This window comes from Fistularia commersonii, chromosome 33, assembly GCF_037954325.1.
Source record: "Fistularia commersonii isolate RoL2024-O1a breed Wild chromosome 33, RoL_Fcom_v1.0, whole genome shotgun sequence".
Taxonomy (NCBI): domain Eukaryota; kingdom Metazoa; phylum Chordata; class Actinopteri; order Syngnathiformes; family Fistulariidae; genus Fistularia; species Fistularia commersonii.
The window spans coordinates 10,489,475-10,504,772 of record NC_141316.1 but is presented as its reverse complement, the minus strand read 5'-3'; the positions used below and the strand labels follow the sequence as shown (position 1 = coordinate 10,504,772).

General features: G+C 53.2%; 2 protein-coding genes across 2 annotated transcripts; one reads left to right on the top strand and one right to left on the bottom strand.

The window, feature by feature from the left end:
- The first annotated feature begins 450 nt into the window (after positions 1 to 450).
- LOC147215063 (neurexophilin-1-like) lies at positions 451 to 2,040 on the top strand. Its single transcript, XM_086140746.1, has 2 exons — positions 451 to 671; positions 1,041 to 2,040. The coding sequence occupies exons 1-2, from the start codon at positions 612 to 614 to the stop codon at positions 1,650 to 1,652; spliced, it is 672 nt and encodes a 223-aa protein (XP_085996872.1). The 5' UTR covers positions 451 to 611; the 3' UTR covers positions 1,653 to 2,040.
- Positions 2,041 to 3,443: 1,403 nt separating this feature from the next.
- Positions 3,444 to 15,065, bottom strand: spop (speckle type BTB/POZ protein). The gene is made up of 10 exons (XM_086140832.1): positions 14,955 to 15,065; positions 8,418 to 8,590; positions 8,085 to 8,206; positions 7,836 to 7,987; positions 7,624 to 7,751; positions 7,360 to 7,537; positions 7,206 to 7,261; positions 6,751 to 6,873; positions 5,680 to 5,822; positions 3,444 to 3,722 (listed from the first exon to the last, which is right to left on the bottom strand). Exons 2-10 carry the CDS (start codon positions 8,493 to 8,495, stop codon positions 3,578 to 3,580), a joined length of 1,125 nt encoding a protein of 374 aa, XP_085996958.1. The 5' UTR covers positions 8,496 to 8,590; positions 14,955 to 15,065; the 3' UTR covers positions 3,444 to 3,577.
- Between the last annotated feature and the right edge of the window lie 233 nt (positions 15,066 to 15,298).

Sequence of the window (15,298 nt, the reverse complement as noted above, 5' to 3'; positions counted from 1 at the left end):
CTCCGCTCTCCTGTCGCCCGGCATCAGACCAGACACCCGACAGCATCTCAGATCTTGCAGATGTTTAATCATCTTGTTTCCGCCGACGCCGAAGTGCTTCTGGATCTTCTGGACGCGTCTCCCGCGGGTTTTCGGGTTTGACCTCGCTCGGTCATTTCACTCGGGGCCGAAGAGGTCCCTCCTCCTCCTCCTGCAGGAGGCTGGAGGTCACTTCGTTCCTCGAGGGCGGAGGGGCTCTCAGGGCGACGGGGGTCACACCTTCTCACAACGCCGCGGGAAAAGCCAATTTCTAGCAGCTTTTTGCGCTGGTGTTGGAGACACCTCTCTGATTTTGAAGATAAACCAAAGGTGATCCCGCTCAGAAACCTTTAAGGGGGAGGGATGGAGGGATGGAGGGATGGAGGAGGGGTGGAGGGATGGAGGGAGGGCACCTCAGGCTGGGAGGGGGAGGAAGCAAACGTAGGTGTAAAGATCTAGAGTGAGAAGCTCCCCGGCAGCGTCAGATGGCTCCTCGCTGAGCACGCCGCGGTTCTGTCGCTCTCCCGCTGGACGGGGTCCAGGGTGCATGTGTGGGGCGGCGAGGTGAGGACGTGGATGGAGCTTCAGACACCATGGAGACACTCCGGCAGTGGGGCTTTGTGTGGACTCTCCTGCAGGGGACCTTGATCTGGGTGAGTACGCCGGCCAGGAGCCGTCAATCAGGAGGGGAACGGAGGGAACCTCCGCTGAGCGGGGCTTCCGCTCGTTCTCCTCGCCGCCGCCGATTCCTCTCTGAATCACCGCAGACTTTGTCCTCCCGTGAAGCTGTTGAACATCTCAAGGATTCCAACCCTTTACTCTCAGCGGTCGGGAGGAGGTGCAGAACTCCTGACCTCCTGAGCTGCTTTGCTTCTGTGGGAGGACGTCGTTTGCGTCCGAATGATCTGATGTCACGGTGGAACCGCCGGTTGACGTGAAATATTAAGCCGGGTTTAAAAGTGAGAAAATGAAAGCGTGCGTGAACTTGTGTTGCTTCTGACCGTGTCCCGCCGCTCCTCCAGCTGGCTCTGGGGCAGAAGCTCTCGCCCGGCGGCTCCTCCTCCCAGGAGGTCACGTTCCACGCCGCGTCCTCCGCCCGGAGCTCCGGCCTTCCCGCCGACCCCCTGCGGAAGCCACGTGGAGAAAAAGCCAAAGGAGCTCCCGGAGCGTCGAAGTTCTCCGGGACGGTCAGCCGGGGAGACTTCTACTCCAACATCAAGACGGTGAAGTTAAACCTGCTGATCACGGGCAAGATCGTGGACCACGGGAACGGCTCGCTCGGAGTTTACTTCTGCCACAACTCCAGCGGCGTGGGCAACGTGTCCGTCAGCCTGGTGCCGCCGGCGAAGGAGGTGGAGTTCGACCTGGTGCGCCAGAGCGTGGTCAACCCCAAGGACTCCAAGACCTTCAACTGCAGGGTGGAGTACGAGAAGACGGAGCGCGACAAGAAGGTGATGCTGTGCAACTACGACCCGTCCAAGACCTGCGCTCGGGAGCAGACCCGCAGCCTGGTCACCTGGATGTGCTCCAGACCCTTCCGGGTGGTTTGCATCTACGTGTCCTTCTACAGCACGGACTACAGGCTGGTCCAGAAGGTCTGCCTGGACTACGGCTCGTCGAGTCCGGCGGGGTGAGAAGCTGGAGGCGGCAGGAGGACCTGCTCTCCAGGCTTTGTACAGGCTTTGCATTTCAAGACCTTCTGCTACTCGACCCACACGCACGCTCACACACACACACAACACACAGCTGTGTTCCACGCCACCACCACCGCCACCTTCTCCCCCTCCCAGATGCAGCAGAAAAGCTACTCATGGGAGCGGCGTTCTCCGGGCAGCACCTGCAGAACATTCATCTCCCCCGGTGAACGTCTCAGGAGAGGCGGGCGGCTTCAAACCCACGGCGGAGAAGATCCTCTTTGGAGATCAGGAGCGGCGTGTTTTCATTAATACGTCTTATTTTTGAAGTGCGGCGAGGACGGATGGAGGGAGTTTTCATTTAGTGTTTTGTGTTTGTCAGTGAGTGATGGAGGCCACCTGTTCCGGACCTCCATGCTGTAAATTAAAGGATGATGAACGTCTCATCTTCAGCGTCCGCTCTGTTTCTGCACCCCGAAGCTGAGAAGTTGCCGCGTCCGTCCTGCGCGTCCTCCGTTTTACCGGGTTCTTAGAAAGAAACAAAGAGGCCCCGGCGGCAAGCGGACGCCGCTATGTGGCATTCAATACAAAATAGTTGTGGTTTAATTCTTTTGGGAACAAAAAAATGGCAACAACTAAGTGTCACTTCTCATTACCAGCAAATATCTACAGGAGAGAACCGGCGGCTCCTTCTAGCAGTGACTCCGTTCGCCGGCTTCAAATGATAACTGGGATGTGTTGGACGCGGCGTTCCTCCCCTCCTCCGCTCTGAACATTAAAACGTGTTCATCGGGCTTTCGAAGAAAACGTCCGTCCGCTTCGCCGCCGCCGCCGCCGAGAAGGACTGTGTTCGCACGACTTCAAAAACACTAGTGTCTGTACAAATTCCTATGAAAAAAATAGAAATGACGGCCGGGAGGAAAACACAAAGGAGAAATACGTCATTAAATAACACGGACGCGCCTCGGTGACTCCCGCCGTGACTCGGTAACCATTTCCGGATCGGCTTTTCCCTTCATTCGACGGTCGGCCCGTGGCCGTTTCTTCCGAGGGCTACAAAGACGGTTCGGCGCAACATCTACCCCTTCCCTTCCCTCCCTTCCCTCCCTTCCCTCCCCAGGCTACGTGAAGGATGCGGACAGACGTGGATGCAGCGGTTTCTGCGTGGGCGTCCCTCGCGGAGCGGCCATCTTAAAGGGAAGGTGTCCGGGGCCCCGGCGGCCCCGGCGAGCCCGCGGGTCGGCCGTGCGCTCGCCTCCGCGGCTCCGCTCTCCTGCCGCTTGAGAACGGCCGACCTGTGGAATTTAGTGCAATCCTTCCCTGAATTCCTTCGGGGAAATTATCGATGATTTTGTCCCAGATCTGCTTTTTTTTTTTGACTAGCCCTTGGTTGTCTTTCCCGGGGGTCTCCTGCTTCTTCCCGTAGTCCCTCGAGGGCCGCGCCTTCTTTACCGACGGGGCTTCGGACTCCCAGAACGGCGCAAAGAAGCCCCTCGGCCGATTTGACGGTTACGGGTTTTCCGGGCGCTCGTCCGGCGCGGGCGTCCGGTCGGTCCTCCGGAGCGGATCCCGCGGGGTTCCGGTCGAGTCTCGGCGCGCCGAAATGAGCGGAAAAAATAAAAAAAGAATAATGTCCAAACAACCTCGCTAAGCCAGAGCGGAGGAGGAGGGAGGAGGGGGGAGGTTTCGTTTTCTCTGTAAACGACAAACGTCCGCCGGACGAGCCGAGCCGTCCCTCTTTCCTCCTCCTTTCGGAGACTAAATACGGCAGGTTCTGGATGAGCAGGAGAGGGCAGGAGGCCGGGGGGGCTGTAGGTAGTCCGGGGGTAACGGCGAGGGGGAGGGCTGACCCTTTGTGTCCGGGATGAGGGGGTCTGCGGGTCCGTGGGTTTATGGAGGTGTGCGGACGCCTCGCCGGACGCCCACTAAGACTGTTTGAGGCGTTTGCGCGGGGGGCCGAGGAAAGGGCACTGGGCCGAGGCCAGGGAGCGGTACGCCTCGGCCACCAGGTGAGGGTGGGAGCCCACCATGGACTTCCAGCCCGCCGTCTCCATCACCTCCGCCGCGTGGCTGGGAAGAACACACGCAAAGAAGAAGGAGGTTAAAACAATCGACGCGGATAATAAGTGTTCTCCCCTGTGTCGGAGGGGCCGTGGCATAACGGGGGAACTTCTCCCGCATCTTTTGGGACGGCCCTAAACTGATGACATTCTGGGAAGAGGTGAAAAAACAAAGAAGTGAGATTTTCAAATTAAACAGACCCATTGATCCACAGCAAGTTATTACGGGTGCAGCATCAACAAGCGGCCGAAGGAAAAACCAGGTGTTTTCGCTTAGAGTTCTTCTATTAATTGCACATAAAATGATCCCGGTAAACTGAATCGAACCCCACAAACCTACTGGACCGGCGGCGTCAGAGGCTGAAGGATGGAAACTGCATGGAACGCAGAACAGCAAACTTACCACTTCAGACAGACCTATATCTTGACAAATGGGCACCCATTCAAAAATATTTGGAGAGTTGAAGATATTATCTCTATTTGACGGAGTTAGATGTTTTTTTGTGTTGTTTTTTTTTTTTTTTTTTTTTTTCAGTTTTATTTTATTTTTCGTTTGCTATTGAGGAAATGAGTGACCTATAAAGATTATTGTATAATGTATATCTTGTTATGAGGTTTTGTAAGAATGTGTATGACTCTGTTAAGGAACCTGTTCTAATAAATGTTCAAAAAAATAAAACAATCAACGCAGAAGACGGACGGCCGTTATTAACAAGACCAGGGGCGTCAAACTCACCCTGGCCTTGTTTGATAACCGAACAAAGTCCACATTTTTCCTTTGTTTTAGTGTAAAGGAGCTAAAGCAGTAAACAGCTAAATGATACAAATCTTTCTACGTCTTGAACTGTTCCTTTAAAAAATACATGACGAACAACCTGAGATTCCCGAAGAAAAGTAAGTGCGAGTTCAGCCTCAGTTCTGTCTTCAAATCTCAGTTGACACTGGCCGCGTCCACACCGAGCATACGGGATTCTTATTAACCTCAACCGACAAATAAGAAGTGGTCCGTTTTCTCTTTTTCGACAACGACATCTTGTCGACGAGGGTGTCGGGGCCGACGGGAAAACAGGTTAATCTTTAACAATGAACGTAAACGCTATTTCCAAGACCCGGAAGCCGCTGCTGCTGCCATCTGCTGTAAGCTGTGAGTCACATGGCGCCCTGTTGCCGACACTGGCTAAAACACTACAGCCAAGACAAGACAAGTAGAAGTAGTTCATGATTTCTATCATTTTTTTTAAATTGTAGATTTATTTCACAGGCCGGATTGGACCCGCGGACGGGCCGGTACCAGCCCGCGGGCCGTACGTTTGACTGGAGGTGGAGCGGGCGGACGTCTGGAAGTCGAACCCTCCTGCAAGGTTCTGAAGCCTCGCCTCCACCTCTGAGAAGGTGGACGCGAAAGTAAAAACAAAAGAACGAAATCCTTAGCGTTTTCCAAATCCTGCGCTCTGAGAAATCACCAGAGGGGCAGCAGATACGCCCAGACAAAGGTCGGATCTCCTGCGTCCGACTGTAAAACCGTCTTTATCAAACTCCTGGAAACACAGACGGCAGTCCCCGCTTTCTGCGGGGACGGAGAAACTCCGATTTGAGCCGAAAGTCTGTCCGCCGCTGTTATTCGTTGACCTTTGAGCTCTATAAATACACATGACAAATGATGTGTCTGAGAGCGGGGAGGCGTGCGTCACACGCATGCTGTTATCACACATTCAGCAGCGTCAACGTAGAAGGTGCCTGCAGACCCGGCGAGGAGTCAGGTTGTCCCGATCCCTCTGCCAGCCCTGAGAGGGCTTGATAATATCAGACAGGCTGCTACGCGTGAGGACGTGAAACCGTATTAACTGTAACACCAGGAGATGAGGTGAGGTGAGACTGGTGTAATCTGGCGGCGGCGGGCGACACACACACACACACACACACACACACACACACACACACAAGGAGGCTCTGCAGAGAGGACTCACTAGTTGATGAAGTCGACGGCCTGCGTTTTCAGCTGGTCGGCGCTGTGCAGGTCGGCCAGGATGAGGATCTCGGCGGCGTTCTCCACCGACAGGCTGGTGCACAGGGCGTCCTCGCACATGACCTTCAGTCTCTCCAGGGCGTACTGGAAGAGAGCGGGCGCCGGGGTCAACGCACTTTACCTCCTCCGTCCGGATTCACGCGGTGGCGCCTGCCGTGACAGCTCAGGTGGGACGTGCGAGTATTAGTCGGAGCGGACAGTGGGAAAGGTCAGGCCGGCCCCGTCGCCCGCGATGTCGCACCTCCGGAAGAATCAATTAGGGGAGCGGGCGGGAGGCGGCCGCCTGGCACGGGACGATTATTTAGAGTTTGATAAAAGGGCGATATCAAAGAAGACGTGGGAGTGTCGCAGAGAAGCCGCGATTCGAGGCCACCTGACGCGGAGCCGGACCGGAGGGAAATCACCCGTGGAAACCCCACGCCATAATTGCGACACCTTTGGAAGCGGCGGCGGGCGGAGAGCCGGGACGTTAAGACCAAAAAATGAAAGGGTTTATAAAAGGAACTCCCGAGAGGAGGCTGCGTGCGGGGCGGGAGCGGAGGAAATGCAAAACGCCTTTTTCTTTTGATGGGAATGTGAGAGTTAAAGGAAAAAGGCAGATATTGCGCAGCAGGATGTGAAGCTGCACTGACATGGAAGGAATTATCAGGTCTTAGAAACCGGTTGGAAACATTCACTAACTGTCTACATCACGGAGACGGGAGGGGGGGGTTCATTTCCATTTGGAGAATGAAATAATGAATAACGCGGCCTTTCACAAGCGTCTTGTGGCACGACACGACGGCTTTAACGGCTCGGTTTTAAATGTTGAAATGACCCGTGAGTTTTTCCAAAAGACGCCGCGTCGCCGCTGCTCTCGGCGGGGAAGCTTCGGACGATAAATCACATCCGTTCCACGGCGCAATTACACGCCAACGATGCGGCGAACGCTCCCGGACGTCGCTCGCATCAACACAAATCACGCTTCCCGCTGAAAGGGCGGCGCCGGCGGCGGGCCGCGGGGTCACGCTACCTTGTCGGCTGCAGCCAGCAGGTCGTCGGCCATCTTGTCCAGGTTGGGAGCCTTGTCGGTGTAGATGAAGCACATCATCTCCTTGAACACCTCCGGCTCCACGTCGTTGATCTCCACGCGGTTCTAAGCCGGAGACACGAGCAGGGAGTCAGAGGACAATCTCACCTTCATCTTTTCCCCGAGAAACAAGACGACGGGATCCGGATCCGGACGGATCCGAGGACCGGCCGCCGGTCCGTTTCCTCCGCCCTCATTCATCAGATCCTCCTAACGTGATCCGGCCCTGACTTCGGGGAGCGACCTCGCAATATTTATGACCGTCGCAGGCGGACAAATGAAAGAAAGCAATCCCGCGTATCTGCAGCCGCCGGTGAACGATGAACCCCGACCCTCGGGGGCGGACGGGCAATTTCATTTAGGCGAGCCGTCGCTCGGCTCCGAGCGTCTGGACTCACCTTTTTGCTTTCCTCCATTTCGTGCTCGAACATGGCGCTGAACACGGGGGAGCGTGCTGGAAAAGGCAACGTGGAAGAGTTAGGTGTCGGCGCGACGGGCCGGATTACAGATCAACGGGTACTTGCGCCGACGCGTCAAACCGAAGAGCAGCACCTGCGAGGATAGCTTTGTGGGCCTGGAACTCCTGGCCGGCCACGCAGAGGGAGCAGTCCGTGAAGCGGGAGTTCTCCCACAGACCTCCCAGCTCGTCGGCCAGCCTGCAGTCGGGCACCTTCACCATGTTCATGGTGTTCTGCCCGGATATGTTCACCGAGTCCTGCACCACGCTCACCTGGGGGACGGAGTTGCCCGGCGTTATTTGCCGGAGACGCGACCGCTGCCTGGCGGGCGGAGGGTCGCCGGCGGAGCGGCTCCTACCTCGCAGAACAGCGTGAGCTTGTCGTCCGGCAGCAGACCGTTGGCCTCGTCCAAGAGGAAGTCTCTTCGGATGAACTTCTTGAAGCCCCAGTCTTTCCCCTGGACGAAGCGGTACGCCCTCTGGCTCTCTGCAAGGGGAGAACACACAGGTCGTCCGGAGGCCGATCCTCGCCGAGGACGGGGGGGGGGGGGGCGGCGGCCGGCCGACTCACCCATAGCTTTGGTCTCCTCGCCCTTGGCGTTGAGGATGGAGAATTTGAACTTGGCTCGGACCTCGGCCTTCGGGCAGCTGACCAGCAGCAGGTACAGAGACAGGTAGTCTTTGCTCTCCTCGTCCAGGCCTTTGGGGTTCACTCGCAAACACCTGGAGGGGGAAGAGAAGGTCGCAGGAGGGAGGAGCCCCGTTATAGCGCAGGAAACAAAAAGTCTCATGCACACACACACGCCTGTGGTCCACCTACCATTTTAACTTGTCGTTGGCCCCGGAGGAGAAGGTAGAGCTCTTGATGACTTCACCCATCTCCTCACGACAGAAGCTGAAGTTGTTGATGGTCCACATGTAGGAGAACTTCACCACCTTGATCTGGCAGAAGCGCGGAGAGAGCAGGGTGACGTTTGGTCCATCAGGGACGCGGCTGCTGTCCCGGTGCACCGAGGAGGAAACACCTGAGCTTTTGAAGGACCATGTGACTGAAGCCTCCATGCTCACCTCTCCCTTCCTCAGGGCATTGACCTCCAGGGAGCTGCATCACCTTTACATACATTGATTCAAAAGTGGAGATCCGACCTCCTACCTGTGTGTAGCACCAGCTCTCAGCCACGGGCCCGCTGGACATTTCCGCAGGGGGAGGGGGACTCGGGACTCTTGACATTGCCAGCGTGACAGAAGGTGTCGGGGGGCAAGATGGCGAGGAGAAGGGGGAGGATCCGTCACTTCCACTTGTCAGCGCTCAGCCTTGACGTCCATCTGCAGCGGGACATGGCAGATGGAGCCAGAAACAGACGATGTCGGGGTGACTCACGGAAACCCGCGTCCGAGACGGCGGAAGGCGACCGCGGCGGAAAATCCTTCCGTTCGACACGACGCGGCTCATTGGGATGCGACACAAAGGAACCGCATTTTTCATTTGTCCAATTAGGACTCAATCGCATTACTATGGGGCCAAACTGCCTTTAGTGGAGGCGGATAAATTGTCCCGGACCTGCGGGGGGACGGCGGGAGATCGATGGCCCGCTCTGCGATCAATAGCCTCCGCGACTGCAATTAAGTCTCAAAAATGAAGTGTAAATAAACAGAGCAGCGAAGCGGCTCCCAAGGCTCGCGAGCCGGGAGCCTATGGCTAAATCAAAGGAGTCCAAATTAAATCCAGGTCTCACACACACACACACACACACACACACACTTGCATGGACTCCAAAGCACGACTGAACTTACCGGACCATCAACGGGAAACTTTCTGCGCAGACGTTTCAGCGGCCAAAGCACAAAGCGGTCGCCGGGATAAAACGACGCACCTGAATCTGGCTTCGACGTGAGCGCGCCTGAGACTCGGAGGAGACCCCTGACATGACCCCTGACCCCTGACCCCTGACCTCCACAGCAAAGCCGGTTCAGACCCTCACCTCCGCAAGCCTCCTCAACAGGAGGTGCCAAACCCACCAGCGCCAACCAGTATAAAACCAGTTTTTTATTACAGTGTTTTGCCAAAACCTACTCATCAATACTAACTTTAGAACGTCACAGAAAGGAGGGAACACTCATTCTGACTGTTATTATTGGAAATAATAATGATAATAACAATAACAATAGTAATAATCTTCTTTTCCTTTTGTTTTTCCCTTCAGGGGTCTCCACCTTCTCCATCGAACCTTCTACTCTGGATCCTCCTCTTTCACACCAGCTACCTTCATATCTTCTCTCACGACGTCCATCGATCTTCTCTTTGGTCTTCCTCTAGACCTCCAATTCCATCATCCGTCTACCAATATATTCACTCTCTCTCCTCTGTCCGTGACCCAACCATCTCAGTCTGACCTTCTCTCCAAAACATCTAACTGATGGACTCATTCCTGATCCTCTCCATCCTGGTCGCTCCCAAAGAGAACCTCGGCACCTTCATCTCTGAGACTTCCAGCTCTGCCTCCTGTCTTGTGGTCATTGTCAGTGTTTGGAGACCATCTCACCAGCATCTCCTCCACCTTTCCTTTCCTTCTGGCTGATAGTCGTCTGCCTCATAGTGCTCCTGACACTTTCCTCCACCCGTTCCAACCTGCTTGGACTTGTTTCTTCACCTCTTTTCCACAATGTCAGTGGTTTCTATCAGCCCAGTGCCTGCTGACCTGCTGGATCACTTTACCACTGTCTGTCAGATCAGTGACTCCAACACACTGTCCTTAATGTTTATTTATCGCTGTATTAAGAACATATCAGATACTGCCCCGTGTTTCGGGAGTGTTTGGCATATTGATACTCGACGCTGGCCGGGGATTCAGAGAAATGAGGTGGATGTTCTCCCCGGTCCCAGCTAAGTCCATGTAGCGTAGCTACAGTTCACCGGCCTCTGACGTTTTCGCAGCGGTCCCGTCTCCCGTCCATCTAAGAGGCGGCAGAACTGGAGAGCCTGAACGGAAATACTCTGGAGTCTGACAGAGAACCGGCTGCCGGAGGGGAGCCCAATTATTTGGACGTGAAAGCACTGCCACCAAATATTTCAGGAGTGACCCCTCGCTTCCACACGCCCTTCCTGGAGGACTGGGATATTTGCCGTCCATCACTCCCAGGTCTCAAAACCCAACCAATGAAGAACCAATCAATCTTCTGGAGTGTAAACAGCTGCGAGACGATGAGGACAAAGGGACGGGTAGAGAAAAAGAAAACGGGTAGTAAAGCGATCGAGAAGCCAAATGGAAAAGCAGGCGGTGAATGAAAGATGGGCTCTGTCCGTGGGGCCGTTCCAGGAGATAAATGGCCACCAAAAGAAGGCTTGGACGGAGGCAGAAGAAAATCAAAGTGAGGCGTGAGAGAGAAATCAGGTAGAGATCACTGGGCGGGCGGCGGGATTAAAAAGCAAAGCCCGCTGGGATGGCGGTCCGGTCTCATCTCCAACACCGCTCAGCCGCCTCCGGTACTCCTTCTAACCACACATTAGGATCTGGTACAGGACCTCTGTGGATGAAGGAGTCCACAGGAGACACCGGGGAACCTTCTAAGCTCCGGTTTGGCCATCAAGGAAAAAGAAACCGGCAAAATATCGACTGGCACTTTTCTCCCGAGGAAGAAGCAACAGTAGAAACCTCAAGCTGACAAGCTATCTGATAATTACATGCATTTTCTGGTCTGGTCCATGAAGGTCTGCGGAGGAGATGGAGGCGTCTTCCCTCTGCAGCCGGGCTCCCTTTTCTCCCGCATTGATCCTCAGAAACAAACCCTATCAGCTCATAGAAACTAAAGTTATGTAAATAATTCACCACCACAGTTAACATGTGGTCAGTGGACTGAGTTACTTATCCTGTAGGAATCCACCAGGGAAATTCTTCCCACCCTAATGAAAGCGTGCAAGCATACGCACACACACACACACACACACACACACACGCACACATACACACACACACACACACACAGTCACTGTGCAGTGCTGTGGGAGCAGCTGGGTGTTTAGTGCCTTGCTTAATGGGGACTTTGGTTGAGGAAGTGAAAAGGCGCCGCTTCCGTGTTTCCCTGTTTGGGCCCTGAGGAGCAGACGCTTCACCCTGACACACAGCCAATCCTCACCACAAACCTCCGGGTTTAAAAACACAACGAAAAGCAAAGGCAAAAGCAACGTGAGTGGAAATGTGCCTGCGATTGCTACGACCTGCAGACGGACGACACACCTGCTGAGGTCAGAGCCACGAGGCGGGTTTCCCTCTTAAGAGAAACGACTCCCAGCGAAAATAAGGAAAGCGCAGAAAAATCAATCCCCGCTACGAATTAAAGACAGAGGGTGGGTGCAGACGGCAATTACCGAGTGAGGGGGGGGGGCAAAAATCGCAACCCTCGTCAAGCTGTCAGCGAACACAACATCTATTTCCAAAGCCGGGGTGTTTGAGGACTGCGGCCAGCCCCAGACAAACCTTCAAACTATAATTGGTACAGGGACCGGGGATCAATTGCACACTGCGTGCTGGACCTCTGCGGGGGTGATTTCATATTCTGCTCTTGGGCAGGCAGCCCGCTTCCCTAAAAACTCAATCTCAAAGAGGTATGAGCTATTGATTTTGCTGTAGCGATCAGTTGGCCTCGCTCTCATCCCCGACTCGACGGAGACCCGCAATTACATTGAGGGGGATTTGACAGGGCAGAAAAAGCCCGGGCGCCCCCGGCCGGGCTTCGTCCTTCCAGGCTAAAGCCCCGCTCCGCCCGCCGGCCACGGGAGGCTACAGGGAGGAGGGACCTGAATACATATCCGATGCCTCCGGTCGTCCGGTACAAACTGTTCGCACTCCTTCCGGGTGAAAACACTGCGAGCGACAGCGTCCACACAACCCAGAGATGGCAGGGGGACTTTGGCTTCTTAAAAAACAACAATAAAATCAGGTGTTTTGTCTGGAACTCACGGCGACGTTTGCATTTTTATCTAATTATAGAAACTGACATTCCTGTTTTTTGATACCGAGGCCAAAATCTGGGATAAAAATAAGATATATAATTTGGATGGCGCTCGGTCCAGTGTGGCTAAGCTGTATCAGAATACATTGGCATTCAGCCACATGCCCACACGGATTGGAGATGCAGCCTGAAAAATGGCCCGGCTGTCTTGCATTTAAAAAATGAAGGCGAAAAGTTTTCCTATCAGACAAACTGTTGACGATATCTCCGGCTGAAAAAATCAGCACGGCTATACATCAGTCCGGCGCTAACCATTTGGGCCTTTTTACCAGGGGTAAATGTAGCATTAGGAGGGTAAAAGGCAAGTAGACGACACTTCGCCTTTGTTTGGAATTTAATAAACTGTAAACACACCACGCAAACACCTCATCTGTACATCTGAGAACAGAAAACATCATGAAACTAAATGCGGTAACGAGCTCTATAAACTTTGCATGCGAAAGTCAACAAACACGATCCTGTAACTGACACAATTACGACAGCGTTAATATTATGAATGGGGATCCGGATATGTCGACCCCGCTCACCCCGGCTGTGAGCAATTCAATCACTCAAACGCTAAATGCCTGTTCTTACCAGAAATCTCTTCATTCTGCTGATAAGATGAAAGCTCACGGCACACAGCACAGGGAGGTGGACTCCTACACATTTCAATCGTAAAATGAATTTAACGTGATAGAAGTCAGACCCCAGAAAAAAAAAAACAACAAATAAAGGGGAATTCCTGCCTGCGTGCGTGTCTTGTATATTTGAAACATAACAATGAAATGTTTTGCCAAATCACCGCAAAATCTGAGCTCAGCAGGAAGGGAAACCCCGCGCAAGGATTCAGTTTCGTGACGTGAAGTTTGATCAGATGCGAGCGGAAAGACCTGAACCTCATCGCATCAGCTTTTCATTTCACCGTTCCTTTTTGACGGGGTATGGGAACGAGGAATCTCAAAAGGTTGCGGGTTTCCCTCTGTGATCGGCTGAAGCGAGAGCCATCCAGAGGCGCGTGCGTAGATGCCAAAACACAGCATCTCCCAGGTAAAATTGAATTTCAAATTTCAAATTTGCGGACGATAGCTTTTTTGACTTTACATGGAGGACAAACACGGCGCTAGGTCACCTGCTGGAAGAGACCGTCACCGTGGAGACAGCGTTATCGGCGCAGGGGTTACAGCTGCCACCGCAAACACTATTCGCACATAATCTCAATGTAAACCACGATGAAAACCGCTGCCTACGGCTGTCAAGGCCTCGTAATGAATGACAGGCAAGTGGAAAAACAGGGTCAATTGGATTTAGTCAGAGGTCCATTGCAGCCTACTGCATCTTTCAAACCAAAGATAGGTGCAACCGCTAGAAAAGGTGACACGAGTGGCAAAGTGCGGGTCACGCTGAATAACGTGATGCATGTAAAATGATCGTTCCTTCTTATTCTGACCCAAATCACATATCTTAGAACAAGACAGTCACACAAAGAAGTTCAGTTGATTATCTGGACAATGACTAAATAGCGCCGGTAACAGCTGCAATAAAATCAACAGCCCTAATTACCTGTTACTAAAGCCCGATAACCGAAACCTGTCATTTTTGCAAGGTTAATCGCAGTCTCTTGTGCTGGCGGTAGAAACCCCTCATTCCTTTCCATGCCTCCTATCAGTCAAAACTCATGAACACTTCCATGAGCAGGATGCCTTGTCTTTTGTGCGTCGGCCTTGGAAGTTCTTTTTCCAGACAGGCGCAAATCCGATGCCGTACGAGGTATAACCCGCTGTCGCTCACACACAACTATAGCGTGTTTGGTTTCCCTCCAGCCGCGGTGAGTCATGTATGCTTCTGTCAAAATGCCCATGGAGCGGTTTAGTATACTGTTTTACGCCCTCAGTCTCACTTCATTAAAACCCATCCTCTTATCTGAAGAACGACAAATGACGGTTAATCCATCCATCCATCCATCCATCCATCCATACGTGTTAGGTGGCCAGGCCCGGGGAGCGATGCTCTGGGACAGCAGAGCAGAGCAGACAGCTGTCTGGAGGTTTTGTCCCACAGGGCAGAGGTCAGAAACACCTGAGCCTGAACCGACGTGACATTCCACATCACAGCATTCATTCTAAACAAAACACAATATTGGGGCCCACAAAGAGCATAGCTGTAACACAGCCCTCTCATGGACAAGTGACAGCTGTGTGCCGACGGATGTCACACACACTCTGGAGCCGGTGTGACAGCCTGGCTTTCAAATTAGGTATTTTAATAACCTTAAACCCGATCATACTTATGGTGTGTGTTTGAGAAACAGGGTTTGATACGCGATGATAGCAGCAGCAGGTAGTTGATCTGCTAACAATACTGACCCAACGACAATGATGTATCAATTCAAACGGGCTTTTCTACGCTCACCAGCCGTTCCCGGCGGAGCACTTCTGGGGATTATTCACAGAATTGTGCCACGGTAACGTCGTGAATATAAATCCTGGACGAGCAGACGACAGGAAGCAAGCTAGTGTGTTAACATTCGGGCCAGCTAGCAGGGTAGCCATACATCTGCTGCTAGCTGGATGAACAAAAAAGGTCGCAAAACGCCGGAAAAACTACGACTGGAGATAAACTACAACAAATCCTATAGTGTTACTTTTAAAGCATCTGTTCTTATACGACTTCGTTTTGTTTTATTCACCGACGGACTTACCTCTATTTTAGATTCGTTATAACAGTAGTTGTCCGGGATATTCTGTTGTTGTTAGCTGTGGCTAGTTGTTTGTGGACCCGAGCGGTGCGATGTGCTGACGAGCGCCCCCTGCTGGACCGGAGGACTGAGTGCAGTCTGACAGGCGGTTTGTCTGCTGCTCTGCAACGCTTATCATGGGCTTTGTTTTTATTGTGAACTTTATTTACACGATCCCCCACCAGAAAAAGGAAAATTCTAAATTGCAAACCGTTTAAGGGGGAAATAAAACAGTCCTCAAAAAGGTTTTGGGGTAAATGAGGCATAAGCGTCATCCTCAAGGGAAGCAGAGCTGCTGATGGATCTTA

Bases quoted from the DNA above. Each gene is read 5' to 3' on its own strand.
- LOC147215063 (XM_086140746.1), top strand. From the start codon at position 612: ATGGAGACACTCCGGCAGTGGGGCTTTGTGTGGACTCTCCTGCAGGGG. The intron at 672-1,040 runs GTGAGTACGCCG...CCGCTCCTCCAG, and splicing joins TGCAGGGGACCTTGATCTGG to CTGGCTCTGGGGCAGAAGCT.
- spop (XM_086140832.1), bottom strand. From the start codon at position 8,495: ATGTCAAGAGTCCCGAGTCCCCCTCCCCCTGCGGAAATGTCCAGCGGG. The intron at 8,207-8,417 runs GTAGGAGGTCGG...CGCTTCTGCCAG, and splicing joins AGAGCTGGTGCTACACACAG to ATCAAGGTGGTGAAGTTCTC. The intron at 3,723-5,679 runs GTGAGTCCTCTC...TGTTCTTCCCAG, and splicing joins GCCGTCGACTTCATCAACTA to CCACGCGGCGGAGGTGATGG.